The 23,571-nt window shown below is 40.2% G+C and overlaps 1 protein-coding gene across 2 annotated transcripts in view; it reads right to left on the bottom strand.

Annotated features, from left to right (window-relative positions):
• The window catches only part of RXFP1 (relaxin family peptide receptor 1), a 548,429-nt gene that overhangs the window by 510,953 nt on the left and 13,905 nt on the right, over positions 1-23,571 (bottom strand). Inside the window, exon 1 of one of the 2 annotated variants that reach the window (XM_073576616.1) lies at positions 20,731-21,026. The exons of the other annotated variant lie outside the window; for it this stretch is intronic. Coding sequence (XP_073432717.1) covers positions 20,731-20,779 — 49 coding nt within the window. The 5' untranslated portion in view covers positions 20,780-21,026. Of the gene's footprint in view, positions 1-20,730; positions 21,027-23,571 lie in introns of those variants that run through there. 2 annotated transcript variants of the gene reach the window in all.

Raw genomic sequence — 23,571 nt, 5'->3', positions numbered from 1 at the left:
CCATCATACTGTATATAGGGAGTTGTGGGGACATCATAATAAAACCTAAAATTTAGTTGCTGTTTTATTTTCATATCTGTTTGTCATTTTTTCTTTTCTTTAATGTTATATTACAATTTGCAGAGTCAAGTCCTTGATGGAAAAAGTAAAACGGTCTGCGCCAGATAAAAAAAAGTGAATGTAACTTCATTTGATGGGTTACCAGTGAGTCACTCGATTTAACTATACCCTTATACAATTTGCTGAGCTCTTGTGTATAATGTTACTAGTAATAATATTAGTTTTACTACTCTGGTTTTTTATAATGATAGGTTTGGCAGTGCTATTCAGTTGCAATGTGGTAGCATTATATGATTTGGTCACGGTATTGTGGCGTTTGTCACTTGCATGTGGTATTGCTAGTATATTGGTATTGGTATAGTGGATGTTGCTCAGTAGCAGGATGGTGGTTATATTAAGACAACATATGATGATGATATATGGTCTTTGTGTGGTAATATTTATCCCCTTTATGTAGTTTTATATTAGTTTTCTATGAGAATTATTTATTTTATCGCTAGTCATTATTTTAATGGTGGGGGGATGAGCAAACACATGTCTTTTTAGGATCTAGAATGCCACAGGGTCCTAAACATTACCAACGTACATCTATGGTATTAATTAAATATGAGGCACTGAAATAATCCAGCACTCTGATCTATAAATATTTCCTTACTTATTGTTTTTGTCCTATTTATTTTTTGCATTTTATTAGTATTGCTTACTTGTTATTGTTCATTATTGCTCCTCAGAAGCCTCACATAATAAATTTCAGTTTGAAATAGCGTTAAGTTATTTTATCATTTTAAAGAGTTTACAATTTAAAATTTCTCACTTACATCTGCTATACCTGAAAAATACAAAAACCCAACCTGATTTTCCTTTGTAGCAATTTTACCTTCTGACATGTTGTGGGTATCCAAGTACTGCTAGATGTGCTGTGCACAAAGGAACTGTCAGCTCTAATACTGAAAATAATACAGTTCATTGGATTGTGATTGTCTAGAGAGAAGGTTAGTCTTAATTTTGATTGTAGTGATTCCTCTTTAATTTTATTGTAATCCAAGAATAAATACTACAAAATGATTAAATTTATATTTCCTGTCAATAACAAAAAAGGAAATAACTGAAAATACAAAGTGGCATATTTATCAAGCTAAAAATAAAAGGTGTCTTTCATGACTTACACCATATTTATTATGGGTTTAAGAAACTTTTTACAATTTGTCCAAAAAGGGCATTTGGAAGAAAATGAATGCGAGTTTTTAGAAAATGTTCATAGCCTAAGATGCAGAGCTTTGGTGCACATTTCTGGCACAAAATGAGCCAATAAGTGGTGTAAACTGAGATTAGACATTATTAAAATTATACAGATTTATGAAAAAGCTTAAAAAACAATGATTACGATTGTTCGCTCTTTCAACAATTTGACCAACAACAAGTGGAAGTGGAAATTCAAGTCCTTAACCTCTTCATGACATATTTCGAGTACTAGCGTCACATCTCGTATCCCTGACCTTGGTGCAGTCTCTGACACTGAGCCTGCATCTTTCCCCGATTAAATCAGCTGTCATGGGCCTTTAAACCCTTCACACTGCAGCCCTTTTTCATTTTTCCATTTCTGTTTTTCACTCCCCTTCTTGCCAGAGCCATGATTTTTTTTATTTTTCCATCAATATGGCCATGTGAAGGCTTGTTTTTTGTGGGGCGAGTTGTACTTTTGAACAACACCGTTGGTTTTACCATGTCTTGTACTCGAAAATGGGAAAAATAATTCCAAATGCGGTGAAATTGCAAAAAAAGGGCAATTCCACTTTTTTTTACCATGTTCACCAGATGTTAAAACTGACCTGCCGGTATGATACTCCAGGTAATTACAAGTCCGTAGAAACCAAACATGTATAGATTGATTTTTATTTAAATGGTGAAAAAAAATCCAAAGTTTGTTAAAATTTTTTTAAAATATTGCATAATTTTCTGAGACGTGCAACGTCTACATTTTTCATGATCTGGGGCAGAATAAGGGCTTATTTTTTGCGTGCTGAGCTGATGTTTTTAATGGTACCATTTTATTGTGAATACAATCTTTTGATCGCCCGTTATTGTATTTTAATGCAATGTAACAGTGACCAAAAAACTTTCGCTATGCCGTTTACCTATCGGATTAATTATTTTTATAGCTTGATAGATCGGGTGATTCTGAACATGGTGATACCAAATATATGTATTTTTTAAATTGTTTTACTTTGAATGGGGCAAATGGGGGGAGATTTGAGCTTAATATTTATTATTTTTAAAAACTTTTTTTTACTTTTCACTTGCTTCAATTGTCTCCATGGGAGACTAGAAGCTGCGATAATCCAATCTTTTAGCAGCTGCAGTAATTATGTAAGGCAGTGTGAGACCGTTTCATGTTATGATTGAGTCACCGTAGGAGGCAAAAATAGAAATGCTAGCTAAGTCCAGAAAACCAGAGAAGTTGGCAGCTATCGGATTGCAGACCCCTGAACCTATCAACACAACTAGCAGTAGCCGTGGGGGGCTCCTACGATGCCCTAGGCCCCTCGATCACAGCCGGAGGACTACATAGCCTAAAGACAGAAAGGGAAATCTAAACTGCCCCAGAGCAGACCCCAAAGCAAAAGGTAGCCCCCCAAATATAATGACGGTGGAGCAAGAAGAAAGAACAAAACACAGACAGAAAGATAGACTGAGCAAAGATGGGGCCCATGCTAGCTTAGATAGGAAAGGACAGGAAGGCTGCTGTCTGCAATCCATGAAAAACCCTATGAAAATAAGAGCCAACCAACTGACAGTAAAAAAGGCCCTGAAGACGCTAGGCTTCAAAAAAGCTATGTCAGTACTCAGGAATATTCTGAAGACAGAGCAACAGGCAAAAGGAGATTCAGCTCACCCCAGAAGGGAATGGCAGAATCCAGAAAAGCAAGGAAAACAAAACACTAATGCAAAAAGGCAAATCAGAAATCTTAGCTCTAGATGAGCAGGAATCAGACTGGTTTCCTAGAAGTCCACAGAGAAATCACCCGCAGGCCAGAAGGGCATCGGCAGTCTTATATCCAGTCATTAACTCCACTCAGCCAGTCATCATCATCAGCTCCAGGTGTTTGACAATCAGGCTCACTACCTTTCTTCACCAGAAGAGGGAGTTCCTCGGGCCTCAGTAGTGAAGGGGAAAATGAACTCACAACAGTACCTCCCCCTTGAGGAGGGGTCACGGAACCCTCAACCACGCCACCAGGGCGATCAGGGTGAGCCCGATGAAAGGCACGCACCAATCTTTTGGCATGAATATCAGAGGCAGAGACCCAGGAATTATCCTCCTGACCATAACCCTTCCACTTAACCAAATACTGGAGTCTCCGTCTAACCAGACGGGAATCCAGTACTTTCTCTACCTCATATTCCATGTTACCTTCAACCAATACAGGGTCTGGAGGTGCAACCCCCGGAACAACAGGTTCAACAAACCTCTTCAACAAAGATTTATGGCACACATTATGGATTTTAAATGTGACAGGAAGAGCCAAACGAAAAGAGACCGGATTAATAATCTCCAAAATCTTGTAAGGTCCAATAAATCTAGACTTAAACTTAGGAGAAGCCACCTTCATAGCAATATTTTTTGATGATAACCACACCATATCACCAACCTTAAATTGGGGACCAATGGTCCTATGTCGGTTGGAAAACCGCTGGGCCTTTTCCTGGGAGAGAGATAACTTATTCACCACTTGGTCCCAGATCTGGTGCATTCTCTCCACCACAGTGTCAACACCTGGGCAGGCAGAGGGCTCCACCTGCCCTGAAGAAAATCGAGGATGAAACCCAAAGTTGCAAAAAAAAGGAGACATCAAAGTGGCAGAACTAGCTCTATTATTTAAAGCAAATTCGGCCAAGGGCAAAAATGAAACCCAATCATCCTGATCAGCAGAAATAAAACATCTCAAATATGACTCCAAGGTCTGGTTTGTTCTCTCTGTCTGCCCATTGGTCTGAGGGTGAAAAGCAGAGGAGAAGGACAACTGAATTCCCAGCTTGGAACAGAAAGTTCTCCAAAATCTAGACACAAACTGGACTCCTCTGTCAGATACAATGTTCTCAGGAATCCCATGCAGGCGAACCACCTGTTGTAAAAACAGGGGCACCAGTTCAGAGGAAGACGGCAACTTAAGGAGTGGTACAAGATGAACCATCTTAGAGAACCTATCACAAATCACCCAAATAACAGTCATCCTTTGAGAGACAGGCATATCAGAGATGAAATCCATTGAAATATGGGTCCATGGCCTCTTGGGGACAGGCAAAGGCATCAACAACCCACTAGAACGAGAACACGATTTAGACCGGGAGCACGTCCCACAGGACTGCACAAAATTCCTGACATCAAGAGACAAGGAGGGCCACCAAAAAGACCGACTCACCAGATCTCTAGTACCAAAAATACCTGGATGACCAGCCAAAGCAGAGCAATGAACTTCAGACATCACTCTCTTCTTCCACTGGTCAGGAACATACAACTTTCCACTGGGACAACGCTCAGGTTTGTCCTCCTGGAACTCTTCCAGAGCACGTCTCAAATCGGGCGAGATGGCAGAAAGAACTACCCCTTCGCCTAAGATGGTAGCAGGCTTGGTCACCACAGGAGAATCAGCAAAGAAGCTCCTAGAGAGGGCGTCAGCCTTGACATTCTTAGTTCCAGGAAAAAAAGAAACCACAAAATCAAAACGTGTAAAAAACAAGGCCCACCTAGCCTGTCTAGGGTTCAAGCGCTTAGCCGACTCTAGGTAAATCAAATTCTTGTGGTCAGTGAGGACCACGACTTGATGCTTAGCTCCCTCCAACCAATGTCTCCACTCCTCAAATGCCCATTTCATGGCTAACAGTTCCCGATTCCCCACATCATAGTTACGTTCAGATGGAGAGAACTTTCAGGAAAAGAAAGCACAGGGATTAATTTTAGATGTTACAGGATCCTTTTGGGACAAAACAGCTCCTGCACCAATCTCAGAAGCATCCACCTCTACCTGGAACGGAAGTGAGACATCAGGTTGCCGCAAAACCGGGGCGGAGGTGAATCTTCGCTTCAGCTCCTGAAAGGAAGAAACAGCCTCCGGAGACCAATTTAACACATCAGCACCCTTCTTAGTCAAATCAGTCAATGGCTTGGCAATACTAGAAAATTTTGCTATAAATTTCCGATAAAAATTAGCAAAACCCAAAAACTTCTGGAGGGCCTTCAAAGAAGTGGGCTGAACCCAATCGTAAATGGCCTGTACCTTGGCCGGGTCCATTTCAATAGTTGACGGGGACAAAATAAATCCCAAAAAAGAAATCCTCTGTACTCCAAAAAGGCATTTAGATCCTTTGACATACAGGGAATTCTCCCTCAAGATCCGGAACACAGTCCGAATATGTTCCACATGAGAATCCCAATCCTTGGAGAAGATCAAAATATCATCCAGATAGATAATCAAAAATTTATCGACAAAATCTCGGAAAATATCGTTCATGAAGCACTGGAAGACAGAAGGGGCATTAGTGAGCCCAAAAGGCATCACCAGGTACTCAAAATGTCCCTCCGGAGTATTAAACGCCGTCTTCCATTCGTCCCCATGCTTAATGCGAATAAGATTATACGCCCCCCTAAGGTCAAGCTTGGTAAACCAGCAAGCACCTTTAACTCTGGAGAATAGATCAGAAATCAGGGGTAACGGATACTGATATTTAATAGTAATTTTGTTGAGAGCACGATAATCAATACAAGGTCTTAATGATCCATCCTTTTTGGCTACAAAAAAAAACCCGGCACCTAAGGGTGACGAGGATGGTCTAATATGACCCTTCTCCAACGCCTCCTTAATATAGGATCGCATAGCCTCGTGCTCGGGTACAGATAAATTGAAGAGCCGACCCTTGGGAAATTTACACCCCGGGCTCAGTTCAATAGCACAGTCATAACTCCTAAAAAGAGGCAGAGACGCAGACTCATTCTCACTAAATACATCATAAAAGTCCGCCAAATAATCAGGAACATCATGCGACTGAGGAGAGGTGGAAAACACCGGAGCCTCACTAAAGGCACACCGACAACCCCAACTCACCACAGACACAGATTTCCAATCCAAAACTGGATTATGAATTTGTAACCAGGGAAACCCCAGAACAATAGTATCATGCAGATTATGTAACACCAAAAACCTGCAATTTTCTTGATGGTCTGGGGCGACCCGCATTACCACCTGGGTCCAAAACTGAGGTTTATTTTTAGCGAAAGGAGTAGCATCAATCCCCCTCAAAGGGATAGGCGTCTGCAGAGGTGTCATCGGAAATCCACAACGTTTAGCAAAATCCAAGTCCATTAGGTTCAGGGCTGCTCCCGAATCCACAAAAGCCTTGGCGGAAAATGTGGACAGGGAGCAGATCAGAGTAATAGCCAGAAGAAACTTAGGTTGAACACCACCAACAGAAAACGTGTGTGCAAAGCGTTTCTCGTGTTTAGGACAGACAGAAATAATATGCGAGGCATCTCCACTGAAAAAACACAACTTATTACGCCTTCCAAACTCCTGACGCTGCTCTCTGGAAAAAACTCTATCACATTGCATAGGTTCAGACATCTTTTCAACAGGTGGCAACACCTCTCGTGCAGCTCTGCGTTCGCGTAAACGCCGATCAACCTGAATGGCTAAAGACATAGAATCGTCAAGACCAGAGGGAACAGGAAATCCCACCATAGTATCTTTTATGGCTTCTGACAACCCCTTCCGAAAGAGAGCAGCCAAGGCATTATCATTCCAGGTAGTAAGTACTGCCCACTTTCGGAATTTTTGACAGTACAATTCTGCAGAATCACGACCCTGGTTCAATGCCAGCAGGGTCTTTTCAGCCTGGTCAATGGCATTAGGTTCGTCATACAACAACCCCAAGGCCTGGAAAAATGCGTTCACATTAGTCAGAATAGGATCATCTGGTTTCAAAGAAAACGCCCAATCCTGGTGATCGCCACGCAGCAAAGAGATGACAATTTTAACCTGCTGCGTGGAGCTCCCTGACGAGTTAGGCTTCAAGGCAAAAAATAATTTACAATTATTTTTGAAATTCAAAAATTTAGACCGATCCCCAAAAAATACATCAGGTGTAGGAATCTTTGGTTCAGCAGCATGTGAATGAGCAAGGTAGGCGGAAATTCCCCGCACTTCCGCAGCGAGCTGCTCCACACGATCAGACAATTGCTTTATCTCCATTGAGAGAAAAAAAAAAAATTCCCCCTACGGCCTCAGAGATATAGAGGAAAAAATATACACACTTTTTTTTTTTATACAATTCTTTCCTGCTATTGAGTACCCTAGAATCTACGGTATGGCGGGTGATTCTGTTATGATTGAGTCACCGTACGAGGCAAAAATAGAAATGCTAGCTAAGTCCAGAAAACCAGAGAAGTTGGCAGCTATCGGATTGCAGACCCCTGAACCTATCAACACAACTAGCAGTAGCCGTGGGGGGCTCCTACGATGCCCTAGGCCCCTCGATCACAGCCGGAGGACTACATAGCCTAAAGACAGAAAGGGAAATCTAAACTGCCCCAGAGCAGACCCCAAAGCAAAAGGTAGCCCCCCACATATAATGACGAGAAGCAAGAAGAAAGAACAAAACACAGACAGAAAGATAGACTGAGCAAAGATGGGGCCCACGCTAGCTTAGATAGGAAAGGACAGGAAGGCTGCTGTCTGCAATCCGTGAAAAACCCTATGAAAATAAGAGCCAACCAACTGACAGTAAAAAAGGCCCTGAAGACGCTAGGCTTCAAAAAAGCTATGTCAGTACTCAGGAATATTCTGAAGACAGAGCAACAGGCAAAAGGAGGTTCAGCTCACCCCAGAAGGGAATGGCAGAATCCAGAAAAGCAAGGAAAACAAAACACTAATGCAAAAAGGCAAAGCAGAAATCTTAGCTTTAGATGAGCAGGAATCAGACTGGTTTCCTAGAAGTCCACAGAGAAATCACCCACAGGCCAGAAGGGCGTAGGCAGCCTTATATCCAGTCATTAACTCCACTCAGCCAGTCATCATCATCAGCCCCAGGTGTTTGACAATCAGGCTCACTACCTTTCTTCACCAGAAAAGGGAGTTCCTCGGGCCTCAGTAGTGAAGGGGAAAATGAACTCACAACAGTTTCCCTTGTCTTATGTCTATACACCCTGTTTAGGGGGATATATATATCCTTTTACATGTCCTTGCACATTTTTATACGTATATTTAGCTATTCTAGCTAACATTTTGAGAATATTCTATGCATTTACCTGTTATTTATCTTTTTATAACAAATTGTGCTTAGATGCATTGTTTTGTATGAAGGACATGTTCATTCTCCTCACCTTGGTTATATATGACATTCTATATTCATAATTTTCACTATCCCGTGTCTTTTTTGCTCTCATGTTGTCACTATTTATGTATTATGCTTAATAAAAATTTCAATGTTTGTAATTAATTATGTATGGAGCCTCTATTATATCAAGGAGTAATATCATAACACATTTATATTTGCGTTTATGAATTGGTGAAAGATATTTAATCTATGAGACTCTATTGATAGTCATTTATATATTTTTTCTTTCACCTTAGAAGAATTCCTTTTGCCCTTGATCTCTTTGACCTTGATGGTCCTCTTTGGTTTTCATGTTTGTGGTTTAGAGGCTTTTTCCACCTGACCATGTGGAATTTTGTTTTGGCTAGATAATCCAATCTCCTCTGCTACACACAGGCGATAATCAGTGTAGCAGAAATGCCCGGTGGTTGTGCTCATGAAACAGAGGCCAGGGGGGTAGTTGTGGTTGAGAGTGGCAGCATTGGCACACCCTGGCCCTCTGCTCTATTAGCACACAATACTTCACTCACTTGCAAGTCAGGGTCCATTTCACCCTGCTGTGAGTCCTTTTCCTTTAACACTGCACAATGACAGTCAGAGTCCAGCGCCATCTTCAACAAATCAATTTTACTCAGCTCGTCCAGTTTAGTCACAGAAACAATACAAGATTCTTCGCAGAATATCACCATTCCGTTCTCTGTACTGTACCTCACTCCTCCAAGAATACCTGCCAGATCCGTCGGTCTCACAGCTTCCTTACTGGTTAGACTAACCTGCTTTCCAAAGGTGAAGTCAAGAAATGGCTCTTCCATTCCTTACCAGTCCCTAGGCCTCGGACATTTAAGGTTGTTCCCACGAAGTTAGCTGCTTCCATTCTGATGCTGCTAAGATATTCCTCACCACGTGTGACTGTCAGCACTAGGCCCTGGACTGCTGGGCTCCTAGGCTTAAAAGTTTCTCCCCTGGACACGATTGTCCTGTCCTTGCTCCCGGTTCACACTCTCTCCAACTCTGCACTGACTCAATCCCAGGAAGCTCCCCAAACTACCATCTTTTGGGCCCTTCTAACTAGCTAAATCTTATTGGTCTAACCTACTCCTATCTTACTCTATTGTGCCCCCCTAGTGGGCTAAATCTAAATCCTACACTTTCCCTATATCGATTCAACTCAAGAATATATATATGCAAGGTGTCACGTGCCCCGTCCTGAGTGACACGGCCAGCAGGCCGGTAACTGATACAACAGGACGCAGCACGTGTAACTGTCCTATGTGACGCGGCCCGCAGGCCGGTAACTAATACAATAAGACAAAGGGAATAGGGGAAAACCTGGGTAACATTATCAATGGTGGCCCTGCGATAGGGAAATGGGGAAGTGGAGACCTCCTGCACTCCCCTGAGTCAGTGTCTCTACACTCCTAGCGTTCCCTAGGCCGGTTCCGCACCGGGCGATGATCAGGAACCTCAAAACCCTGACTCGCCCTGCATCTAAACCCTCACTAGGGAATTGATCGGTGTGGAAACTAATCCCACCACTGCACTAAACACACATAAGGAAAAGTGATAAAACAGGGGAACACCACTTAGCTTTGCTCTGTTGCTTATGCTCCCAGCAACAGAGCCCACCACCTGTGTGCATCTTTTCCTCCACTGTGTCCGACATCTGGGTGCGCTGTCCAGAAACGGACCTTCTCAGCATCATAGTGCAGCCTTGGAGCAAACAGAGTCCACACCTGCGTGCAGCTGTCCAGAAACAGAGTCCTGCAAATAAGTCCAGCTTTTCTGCCAAAAAGTCCAGCATGCTTGAGTCCAGCTCTCAGCAACCAAGTCCAGCATTTTGAGTGCAGCTCTACACCGCAGCTGCCACTCCACCAGTCCATGCACGAACTCCTTGCTGACACCATAACTGTGACTCCACCATGCCATGCCAGCACTCCTTGCAGACACCATAGCTGACACTCCAGGAATCTCACTAGCTGCCCGTGACTCTCCTTTAGCTCCATCCTTCACCCAGGCTTGCTTGCAAATGAATACTTTATCACCAACCATGATTAACACACCGGATACTCTCTTATAGAGCTATCACACCTGATACCTAATTACGTGCACAAACTAAGGTAACCAAAGTGCAATGACCCTAATGGCCACCGGGGGGAAAACTGCAACTGAAATCACCACAGTGCAATGACCCTAATGGCCACCGGGGGCAAAACCACCCTTGGCACAAAGCCAAGGGGAAAAAAAGGTTACCTTGTGCATTTACTCTGTCAGATCCACCCTGGATCATGACACAAGGCATTACACAACATGGCAATATTACAAGACATAAAATGTATGAGCTTCTCAGGGACATACGCAAGAAGTGTGTGGCATGAACTAGCCTATGAACTCCCTTACACTCATAGCAATCTGTCTATGACAAAATAGAGCTCTGCTGGAGACCTCTGGTTGTCATGTCAACCCATCGGTGACCTGCGATCATGTAACGGAGTCACCAATGGGTGAAATTAGTGATGTGCTTCAGGCGCGATCACATTGAATGCCATGATCAGAGATTGACAGTGACATTTAATGGGTTCACAGCTGCGGGTGGATCGCAATTCCACCCGCAGCTGTTAAGGCACATGTCAGCTGTTCAAAACTCCTCCCCCTGCTGTTATCCTGTTAAATCCTGCTGTCAATCTCTGACAGCGGAATATAACAATCACCACTGAGGTGTGCTTCATTCCATGCTGCCATCGGTGCCCGTGACATGATTATGGGGGGTGATGCCCACATCATAGTGAGGGATCTAACATATGACGTAACTACATCACATGTTGGGTATGGGTTGATTACAACACAGTTAGTAGCATTTAATGTGCAAGAGATTTAGGTGTTTTCAAGAGTATGGTGGCAAATAACCCACTAAGCAATACCCATAATTAGTATGATAGAATTGTAGCTAATAGTTGGATACATAAAATGAGTTAAATATTTGCCTTCCAAATTAATAACATCACCCATTGGAGAAATTGCATTTTTCCACAGTGAGTATACTCTAATATCATAAAACCAGGGTGCTACTAGTTTATCTGACATATCCATTAAAATAAACTATGGAAATTTAACTTGTGAGCCAAAATTAATGTGACTTATATTATTTCCTTCCCAGATTTCTTCCACTGTTCCTATTCATCACTGTCATTCTATATTATATAAAAAATAAAAAAAGGGATGGTCCGTTGAAGCGCAGTTGGCGTGAAACGGCCGTTGTCCACAGTTCAGACATCTCTCCCGAGCCTATGCTTTTTATCCTACAATAAATTAATTACTTCAGAACGGTGAGTGCCATCCCTTTTGTTCTTCTTTATATAACGTGGCTATGAATGTTTTACTTCGGATTGAGCACCCGTTCTATGGGTAGTTGGCGTTTAGCCCCAGTGTGTGAAATTGTATCGCACTTTAGCGCATATGAAGGTGGCAGCAGCAGTGCCGAATTGTTTTCTTGTTTCTTGGACATTTCATTCTATATGATACGCCTTTTTAAAAGTTATTTGCCAAGCTGATAATGTGAATAAATGTGCATATACATATTGTCATTTCAATTTTGTGTAGAATTCACTGAACTGTAGATGAAAATTTTAGTAAATTTCCTGAATTGCATGCATTACTCACACATTGTTATCTTGATAGATCTTGTAATCAATTGGAAATGCTTGCAAGGTTTCCAAGAATTGCATGATCCTATGGGAATTACATTATTTACGCTTAAACATGATGTGCTGTTGTATTGTCAGATGTCCATAATGATTTCTTCCACTGAAAATTAAATGTATTTATACTGATATCTCTGCTGAAGGTATAATGGGAATAAAAGCATTCCAGCCATAATTGCACACGCTGTGTCTTCATTAAAGGTTTCATCATAGGTCTCCCATAGAATAGCAATTGCTCATGACTGGTATTGTAGTGTTTACTCCTCAAGCCTTGCAAAATCTAAAGTTCATATCCCTCATTAAATAATCTATTGAAGGCCATGGTAAATCCTTACTGATTGTCCGTGAGGTGAGCAGAATAATTGATGCATAAATATATTCTGATAATAAAGTTTAGAATAATATTTTTAATGTTTTGTATAAAATATAATTAGCATAGTTTTGATTAACCCCCAGCAACCCTACTAAGTATTGTTATTTTTAGCTAGGGAATTATAGAGAGCAAAAACAAGATCAATCACTTGACGTCTATACAAATCTAAATGACATGTTGTGGACGAATCATCAAGCCTGGCATAGTGCATGGTTGTACTACACTATTCTTGACAGATAACAAGAGGTTCAAGCTCCTTAATGATCTAGACCATTATTCCCCTACTCCTATCCTCAGGAGCCAACAGCAGGTCTTGTTTTCACAATTTTCTTAGTTTTGCCCAGGTAATAATTGTATCATCTGGACAGGCAAGAATTCTATCACCTGTTCAATGCTAAGGAAATCCTGAAAACATGATGTGTTTGTAGCGCTTGAGGAACGGAGTTGTGGAACACTGATCTAGGTGCTTCTTGTAATTGGCGTGCACCTCTATATGCCCCGCTAGAAATGAATGCTGAATTTGCGATGCCCAATCCTGCACCGTCTCCTCCCAACTTTGCAACCACTTAGGCAGAGCTGTTTCAAACTGCTGTGAAATTGCAAAAAGTTTCAATTCATTCTACACTAGTCGACCTACAATATGCTATTTTCTGCCAAGCGCTAGACATTGATTAATATAAACTAGTGTTTTATACAAGTCATGAAGAAACATCCACTGGATTCACCAAATTCATTAATGGTGCATATATAAATTAAATTGATGCATCTTTTGGCAGCCTGTGTGCTAAAATCTTGAATCTATAAGAACCTTTAAGAACCAATAGAAAAATAAGTACCCATTCAAAGATAAATATAAGCATCATTTTATTGAATAAAATAATGAAAGGGTAAAGACGAGTCATAAAATAAGTGTGAAGCTGCACAGGACAAAGTGCATAAGAAAAGTATCAGTTTGCTGCATTAGACATACCATAGTATGTAAGACATATAAACAAAATACAGGTATATAGAATGAAATAGTGAGTACACGGTGAGATCAAGGGGAAAAAAACTGTTTTTTTACATTAAGTAAAAAAAACACCCATATTAGATATATCAATGTAATATAATCATAACAATAGTGTTAATGTAGTAGTGCAGTGTCATTGTATATGTATCATATATCTTACTGGACCTACCAAAAAGTGGGGACCCCAAACACAGATTTGTGAATGGCCAATCAAGATAGAAATTTGATTAATTTGTCAACTCATTACGTTTTATGCAGTAGTACTATCCAATAACAATAGATATGAAGAAACATCCACTGGAGTGAGATTCACCAAACTTATAAGCCACATAACGAAGTTGGTGCATCTTTGTGCTGCCTCTGTGCTTCAATCCTAAATGTATTCCAGCTGTAAACTGGCATAGGCTTCTGTTATAAATAACATCACTTTTCAGGGCCATAGTCTCATATGTTTAACCCCTTAATGACAGCCAATACGTCTTTTTACTGACCTGAGATATAAGAGAATATCATCCCCACACAGGTGACAATCCAGCAGCTGTCGGCTGTCCACTATAGCTGACAACGTGCTGTATCACAAACCATCAGTGTTAGCACCGTCCATATCTGTTTAACCCATTAGCTGCTGCTGTCAAAAGTGAATACATCAGAAAAATGGTTAAAAGATTGTGGGGGTTTCCGCTTTAATCTAATTGACACACCGAGATTATGATTGTGTGGTCCTGATGTTTGCCATAGCAGTTCATGGCCAAATAGCGGCCTTAGAGTCTCCCGGATATAGTGGTCAGTTCAGAAGTTAGCGACATTTAGGTGGTAAACAAACGCTTTTTCATTCCTGATATACCACTTTGCGTTAATTCCTGAAAATTACCTGAAGGGTTAATAAACTACCTGACAGAAGTTTTCAATATGTCAGGGGGTGCTGTTTTTAAAATGGTATCACTTTTTGGGGTTTTCCAATATATACCACCCCCAAAGTCACTTCAAACCTGGATAGGTCCGTCAAAAAATAAATTTTGTAACTTTCCTTGAAAAAATGAAAAATTACTGCTACATTTTTAAACCTCCTAAAAGCCTAACAAAATAAATAAGCATTGTAAAAATGGTGCTGATGTAAAGCAGGCATGAGGTAAATGCTAATTATTAATGTTTTTGTGTGGTATGACTATCTGGATTAAACGAATAATCATTCAAAGTTTGAAAATTGCAATTTTTTTACATTTTTGTCAAGTTTCTGATATTTTTTATAAATAAACACAAAACATATCGACCTAAATTTACGATTATCATAAATTATAATGTGCCACGAAAAAACATTCTCAAAATCAATGAGATTTGTTGAAGCGTTCCAGAGTTATCACCACATAAAGTGATATAGTCAGAATTTTAAAAATTGGCTCAGTCACTAAGGGGTTAATTAAAAATCAGTTTGGATTTTTGTCTTTTGTCAGTTCTGGAAGATCCAGTGCTCTTTGGTTCTGTCTGTTGCTCTAAAGAGTTGATTTAATGAGTGCTCTCATTCGCTAAGCTCAGAGTCATTTACATTTTAGTACTTTTTCTTTTGTTATCCCTTATATTCCATGTGATTATATGTACCATATTGTTTTGTTCCCATTTTGTAACATCTTTGTATATTTTTTTATAAACACTGCTTACTTTTCCGGATTAAATATATAAAATGTAATAGTTGTGTTCCTATTGCTCTGTTAATCGCACCCCTGAAGCCATACGCTACATGTTGGGTGTCAAATCGGCCTGCATAAATGATTGATGGTGGCAGCTAGTTTTTCGTGGGTTATTGACAAGCTTGGCAGTGATCTTACCAGAGTATACATATTTATATTTCATGGAATCGGATGTGTATATATTACAAGGCTCACTGTGAGCCCCCTAACATCCAGAGTAGTAGTGAAAGCAGCCACAGCTTTGTCCATCAATTGTCAGCCACTTGCGGAATTCTCTTGATTATTGGAGGTGGCAGAGTGAACATTAGGCAACAATGGGGAGAGATCTGTGGGATCACCCGGCTGGTTCCCTGACACTGCAACATTTCCGACTGCACATGATAACAGTAGCTACATTATATACTATACATCTGACTATAGGAAATTACCAAGGTACAGGGAACCTTCTTAAAGAGGATCTTTTACCACTTTAAACTTGGTAAACTGTCCACACCGTGGAATCTAGGCTGCAGAGCTGAATAAAACATCGTTTTTTATTTTTACTTTTTCCTGAGTTGCAGAGATGTTAGTTTGTAAAGTTTAGGTTATAATTGATGTTAAATCACAGGGAGTGTTATCAGAGATTCACTGAGGTCATGTATCTATTCATAATCATACACAGGTAGAAACATACTGGCGGAAAAAGGACACATGCCCCACAATAGCTCTGAGCAAATTTATCAGTATGAAACATGAAATGACAGGATGCCTCTCATTTGGCTCAATGCAGTACAAAGTACTGGGAGTAGAGCAAAGATAAGTGTAATTACATACAGCTTTCAGCTTTAGCCTCACAGCAGTCAGTGTGGGGAAGAGGGGTACAACAGAGCTTGACATTGTTTCATTACAAACAATGCCAGCAACTGCAATTTTGCTATCACAGTTCTATCAGTTTGATGTACTGCCCATCCCTTGTTTGTGAGTTCAGTTAGAAGAGCAGACTGTCATTATCTGTCTCACACAAAGAAATCAGGTCTAACCTATAGTGGGACGTGTTCCTTTCTCCTTAGCAGGTTGCTGCCTGCTTATGATTGGTCAACCTCATGCAGGAGAAGAATTACATGCCCCCATCCCCAATATAAAAGATCTAGATCTGATAAGTTCCCTCCGAATCAACATAAATTGTAGCCTAACCTTTACAAGCTAAAATCTCTGTAACAGAGAGGAGAGATTAAAAAATAAAAAAAATCATGTTTTACTAAGCTTTGCACACACCATTCATTGTTAAAACTTTTCTTTCTATTCCCTAGCCATGATTTCTGCTGATTGCCCCATTTTTTGTTTATGTAAAAAAAAGAGTATGAAAAGAGAATTTCCCATCACTCCACAGAAATTAGGGTATGACCAACTGGGTCTTCTCTCTCCTGGAGCCCAATTTTGAGGGGAATAGACTGTCATTATTATACATTCTCCATTGGTTCAAAATGTCAATGAACTAAGAACATTTACACTATATATCACTTTTTTGTTCCTACTCTTAGAGTAGGAGTGTTTCCTCTTTTTTAACTTTACCATATATACAGATGCTTCTCATAAAATTAGTAATATAATTAAAAAGAGAATTTATTACAGTTTTTCAGCACAAAAAGTGAAACTCATATATTATATAGAGTCATTATAAACAGAGTGATCTATTTCAAGTGTTTATTTCTCTTAATGTTGATGATTTAAAATCCGAAATGAAGGCCTACTGAAATGTATTTTCAGTAAATGCACTCAATACTTGGTCAGGGCTCCTTTTGCATCAATTACTGCATCAATGCGGCGTGACATGGAGGCAATCAACCTGTGCACTGCTGAGGTGTTATGGAAGCCCAGGTTGCTTTAATAGCAGCCTTAAGCTCATCTGAATTGTTGGGTTTGGTGTCATCTTCCTCTTGACAATACCCAATAGATTCTCTATGGGGGTTAAGGTCAGATGAGTTTGTTGGCCAATCAAGCACAGTGATACTTTTGTTTTTAAACCAGGTATTGGTACTTTAAGCAGTGTGGAAAGGTACCAAATCCTGCTGGAGGATGACATTTCCATCTTCAAAAAGCTTGTTGGCAGAGGGAAGCATGAAGTGCTCTAAAATTTCCTGGTAGACGGCTGCTCTGTCTATGGTCTTGATAAAAGACAGTGGACCTACACCAGCACATGACATGGCTCCCCAAACCATCACTGATTGTGGAAACTTCATACTAGACCTTAAGCAGCTTGAATTGTGTGAAAATGCAATGCAAAATTTTCCTTCATCTGAAAACAACACCTTGGACCAATGAGCAACAGTCCAGTTCTTTTTCTCCTTGGCCCAGGTAAGATGCTTCTGGCATTCTCTATTGGTCTTGAGTGGCTTGACACAAGGAAAGCGACACTTGTAGCCCATGTCCTGGAAATGTCTCTGTGTGGTAGCTCTTGAAGCATCAGTCCACTCCTTGTGAATCTTACCCAAATTTTTGAATGACCATTTCTTAACAATCCATTCAAGGCTGTGGTAATCCTGGTTGCATGTGCACCTTTTTCTACCACACTTTTTACTTCCACTCAACTTTCTATTAATATGCATGGATACAGCACCTTGTGAGCAGCAAGCTTCTTTACCAATGACATTTTGTAGCTTGTGGAGTGTGTCAATGACTGCCTTCTGGACATGTTAAGTCAGCAGTCTTCCCCATGATTTTGGAGCCTACAGAAACAGACTAAGGGACCTTTTTAAATGTTTAAAAAGCCTTTGAATGTTTTTTTTGTTATTCATTCTCATTTACTGAGATAATGGCTTTTTGGTTTTCATTGGCTGTAAGCCATAATCATCAACATTAACAGAAATAAAGACTTGAAATAGATCACTCTGCTTGGAATGACTCTATATAATATATGTGTTTAACATTTTGTATTGAAGACCTGAAGTAAATTAACTTTTTGACGATAGTCTAATTTTGTGAGAAGCACCTGTAGTTACCCATCATTCATCATAAAATAGTTTTTATGTTTGTTATTTTCTTAAAATCAATTTAAGGAAAAACATGAGTGATATATGAAAGATGTTCTGCAGAATGTTCTCATGTACATGACTCCATTTCCCTTCTGAAATACAACCATTGCTTGGCAATTTTTGCAGTAAGCAGCTTATGTGTTAGGAGTCAGATTTCTACCTCTCCTATGTTGAAATCTAGACCCTTACATTCTGCAGTCTCCTGCACTTTGTCTGCTGCAGAGGAGATTGCAGAGGAGAGTGCCTTGCGGCAACTCTCTCCAGAGGCTAAGTCCTTTGTTCCCTCAACTGAGCATTCTCATGGGGCGAACTCCCATTGGAGTTCGGGAGTCAGGTGCTCAGGTCCTGTGTCGAACCCTATTGGCTCCTCCTGGAGCCTTGGAGATTTCCGGAAGGTCCCGTTTGGTATAAAAAGTGCGCATGGCCGTTCCGCCATGTGCTAGTATTCTCATACTGCTGCTGTGTGTATGGTGATGGATACTTGGACTGGTGACTGACTTATTAAGAAACCCCTTCCCTCTGATAATACGTCTGTCTGAGTGTTTGGGCATCAGCCAGTAACAGCGCTAGCGCCAGCGCACTCAAGCTCCATCTGTTCCAGCAGCTAGTGTCCTGCATCGTGCTTGCGATACAGCGGTGCCACTTCTGAGGCACAAGTTTACGCCACGCAGCGGTTGCAGTCCTGTCGGGCGTTCGCAGTTGCGACGCCACGCACCTTATTTTCACAGTAGATCTAGACGGAGTAGTCCTGTCATTTAAGGCTACTCCTGTGACCAGTAATACCGTGTCTGCATCGCTGGGGTCTGTGACCTTGAACAGACACAGCGTTTTCTGTATGCCTTAAGTCTGCAGCTCTGTGATTCTAACAGAGCTTGCTCCAGTGCACAGTTGGTGCAGTTAACCCTGTCTACATTACCGCCACAGTGCTCTGCCTCTTCTAGCAGCGGTTTTCCCATCCACCGCACGGTGGACCCCGAGTGGCGAAGGCACTTTATTTATATTTTTATTTAGTGCCTTCCGCCACTCCTAACATTATGTCTATGAAAAGACAAACAGCTTTTGTGAGTAGTTTACCAATATAGAAATTTGGAAGGTCATGATCATTTTACAATCGAGTTGGCTGCAAGAACAAATTGTCTTTTTGACAAAAAAAAAAAATATAATTGAGGGAGGTATACGACTCTAAGATAGGAAAAGGGATACCTTATAACTTTGGAACATGGTTACATATTAAATACCTGGAGGAAATATTTACCATCCAAAGGTCCAGTACATTTCTATATTTTTGTGGACCATGGCTCTGGAATGGGTTTGTATAAAGATAGAAATCTGACTAAAGCTAGAAAAATTAATTCAACCTAAGCAAAAAATACTACTACCTTGGTAACCGTTGAGTCCTGTATTTGGAATTTACCAATGAACTCACCCAAATGGGTCATAAAAGTAAGTTAGGTGTTTACATAATGGCCAAATAAATCTTATTAATCTTTATGAAGAAGTGCAGTGTCTGCTCTTCCTGATCTCCAGTCAAGAATTGAAAAATATTCAGGATTGAGAGTCCTCAGTAGTTGATACCTTTTAATGGCTAACTGAAAAGATGGTAACACATTGCAAGCTTTCGAGACTACTCAGGTCTCTTCATCAGGCTAGACTGAATTGGGATTTGTAGCTTCTTGGCAACAGTAAGGGTCACAGAGGTAGGACCTCTGTCTCACCTTCTTTTATGAGGAGTTCTAAAAGTAAAAACTGGAATAAGAATAAAAAAATACATGAACCCTATATTTATGCCAATGACTGTCAAAAGGCATGGAATTGAGTATAATGTTTGTAATCTAATTTAATACAAACATGAAAAATATAAAGGTCCTAGAAAAACATCTTTCACATTTTCACCAATAGGATCAGTTAGTTGAGTATAATTTTCATCCATGTCAATAAAACACACATTATTGCTGTTTTTGAACATAAGAAAACATCTTGGAATAGTAACGGAAACTGCTTATAAAGACTGAGCGTCTGATAAATAATATAAATCTTGACACTATAAATTCATAAAGCAATAAAAATTCTACTTGCAAAAGTTTATTCCAATATTTGCAGGTTTTTTTTTTTTTTTTAGTTTTTGCTTTTGGCTATGCAAAATGTTAATGTGTGACTTACAGAATAAGTAAAGTGTTTAACTATTCAAATATTACCTAATTTCAGGGAATCTAAACAATATAATACACCACATAAAGAGCATCTCTAACATATTACTTTATTAAAGTCCCCAAAACATTGCTTCAGATCAAAGGAGCCACAGAGGCATGAAACAAAATTATCTGCAAATTTACTTCCATTCCCCCCATGTAATTGCCTCTTCACACTGATTAAAATGTTTGAAGAGTTATAATTTATATTACATTGTTATTTAAGTCTATTTCTAGCTGTAAAATAATTATAAATTCAGTATGATGCAAGTTATTCTCCCTGTACAGGCATTGCATGAGCACCAGAACAATGAGTAAGTAACAACAAAATTACTTACAGTTTACTCCAATAATCCAGGCGAGATGAAGAAGGAATCCTGGTAGCATATCTGTGCAGCAGAAGGTATTGAATGGAAGAAAGGCTGTCTGCCCTGTTCAGAAGGCAGATCATTCAGCGGATCCGGTAGCCAATATTTCTGGCTGCAGCACCAACAGCTCACACACAAGCAGCTTCCCTCCCTTCTAGCCTTTCCTAGTCCTGTTTGTTCAGCTACCTCTTTAATTGCTCCTTATTCCTTGTCTCTTTTCTGACCCTACTGCATACACATTGCAAAGTGAATGAGAGAAGAGAGGGAGCAGTGAGGGGGAGGAGAGAAGGAGATTGCCGGAGTAATGTAGGGAAAGACTTTCCTTATTAATTGTCTGCTCTGTCAAAGTTGTAAATTGAGTAAAGTATAGACTGCCATGGAATATGCTATAATGGTGGGAGTACTTATTTAATGTTTATATCAGGTTCTAAGTGATGGATGATTACATCTTGCTTATTCACTTAACCTTTTACTCAAATCTGCTGTACATGTGCAGCTCAACTTGGGACCCTGTGTATGAAGCAAACTCATGGGGTGAAAATTTGTGAAAATATATGTAACATGCGGCCAGGATCTGCCTCAAACAGATGCGGCTGTGAACCTGTGAAATGGAATCTGTCAGCAGGTTTTTGCTATGTAATCTGAAGACAGCATGAGGTAGGAGATAACCCACAGATTTCAACTATGTGTCACATATCAGGCTCTGTGCTGTTGTTTACTTACAGTGAAGATTTTTATCACTATGGCATTATCACTGCTGTGACTAGCAGGCACGTGCCTCCCGATCCAACTCCACCCACTCCTGTGATAGGCAGTTTACTGTCTACAGACTACGTACAAACAAAGCCTGGTGGTGGCGGGATTAGCTTTCTCAGCTCTTCTTCATGTTACAAGAACTCTGTGTCACAACTGTGCACCCAGTAAACTAAGTGATACATCATTGGATTCAGGGTCTCTTTGTCTGCATGAGGTTTTTCTTAGATGAGGTACCATAAACCTTCTGACAGATTTGCTTTAAATGCCACTGTCAATCTCTGACAAGGGCATTAACAGTGCGCCAGCATTGGGGCACATCAGTCTATGAGCCCATCGACTCCCTCACAACAAGTGAGTGCAGGTCACCAATGATTTGCTATGACAGATGGGGATGGGTTGAAGACATCCATACCATGGTTTTTGCTATAAACAGCAATACTCCGGTATTGCTGTATGTAGCACTAGCAATCAGATGACTGCAGCTTTAATTCCACTAAGGCTATGTGCACACGGAGTTTTTTGCCTCTGCGGATTTTGTAGTGAAAACCGCAGATAAATCCGCAGGACTAAAGTCCTGCAGTTTATCTGCGGTTTTAACTGCGGTTTTGCCCTGCGGTTTTACACCTCATAATGGATGAGGTGTGAAACCGCAGCGTTTCTGCACAGAAGAATTGACATGCTGCGGATTGTAAACCGCAGCAAAGCCGCGCGGAAAAATCCGCAGCATGTGCACAGCGTTTTCCAGTTTACCATTGAAAACAATGGTATTGTACAATGCACCTAAATCTGCTGGGGACCCGCAGCTGCAGAAACGCTGCGGATCCACAGCAGAATCCGCACCGTGTGCACATACCCTTAGGGGACTACCAAATACAGTAAGAAAGAAAAGTTTTAAAAACTCTGAAACAAAATCCATAAAAATTTGAATCAGATCCTTTTTCCCGCATTAAAAAAAAGATATTTCAATTTTTTTAAAATGCACATTTGTGATAGCACCACAGCCATAAAAATCTGATCCATAAAAGTAAACTGAAAAAATAGAAAATTCCAAAATTGCATATTTTTGATTACCACAATTGCAAAAAAAAACAGCTGTGAGAAGTGATCAAAATGACATATTTACCCCAAAATGGAATCAATAAAAAACATTGCCTTGCCTTCGAACAGCTCTATCAACCGAAAAATGAAAACATTACAGGTCTCAGGAAATGGCAAAACAACAATTTATTTATTTATTTTTAAATTTATAATTGTTTTAACCACAAAAATAATTTAAAAAAATGGGCAAGTTTGGTATTGCTGTAATCGCACTGATGAGGATACTCATACTACCAATCGTTATTGCCACACAATGTACACCATAAAAACAATTGCCAAAATGTCAGAATTATGTTTTTTTTTCGCATTTTCACAGCACTTGAAGTTTGCTTCTCGTTTTCCAGTAGCTTATGTGGCAAAAGGAATGTGATATAATTCAAAACTTAAACTTGGTCTTAAAACATCTACATAGACAGAAAAATAAAAAAGTTATGGCTCTTGGAAAAAAGTGAGAAACAACCAAAAACACGAAAAGTGAAATTGGCCATGTTATGAATAGCTTAAAGGGCTACCTCATCTGAGAGCAACATAATGAAGGGGCAGAAACCTTTATTTCTGTGAGGTATCACATACTAGGCTGGTTTCTGATTATAATAAAATCACTATTCTATCGGCTGCAGATCTGTATAACACCGCCCACATCACTGATTGGCAGCTTTCTGTGTATACATGGCATATAGGCAGAAATCGGCCAGTCAGTGCTGTTGGTGAGTTCAAAAGAGCTCTTGAATATGGAGTACTACATGACATCAGGTTTACTAGTTCTCTAGTGATAGATTTCCATTGAAGGGAATCTGCCAATAGGATCATTCCTCCTAAGCCATCTATATGGGAATATAGGTCATAGAAAGTCAAAATTCAATTACATCTTGCTATCTGCTATCCAATTTTTTATTCCAGAGTAATCCACATTTTTCATAGTATGTAAATGAGCCAATAAGATCTAGGGTCCGGACA

The sequence above is a fragment of the Dendrobates tinctorius genome, unplaced genomic scaffold (genome assembly GCF_039654945.1).
Source record: "Dendrobates tinctorius isolate UK_male_01 unplaced genomic scaffold, ASM3965494v1 ptg000008l, whole genome shotgun sequence".
Classification (NCBI taxonomy): Eukaryota; Metazoa; Chordata; class Amphibia; order Anura; family Dendrobatidae; genus Dendrobates; species Dendrobates tinctorius.
The sequence above is the reverse complement of the archived record's forward strand: the minus strand, read 5'-3'. Positions and strand labels throughout refer to the sequence as shown.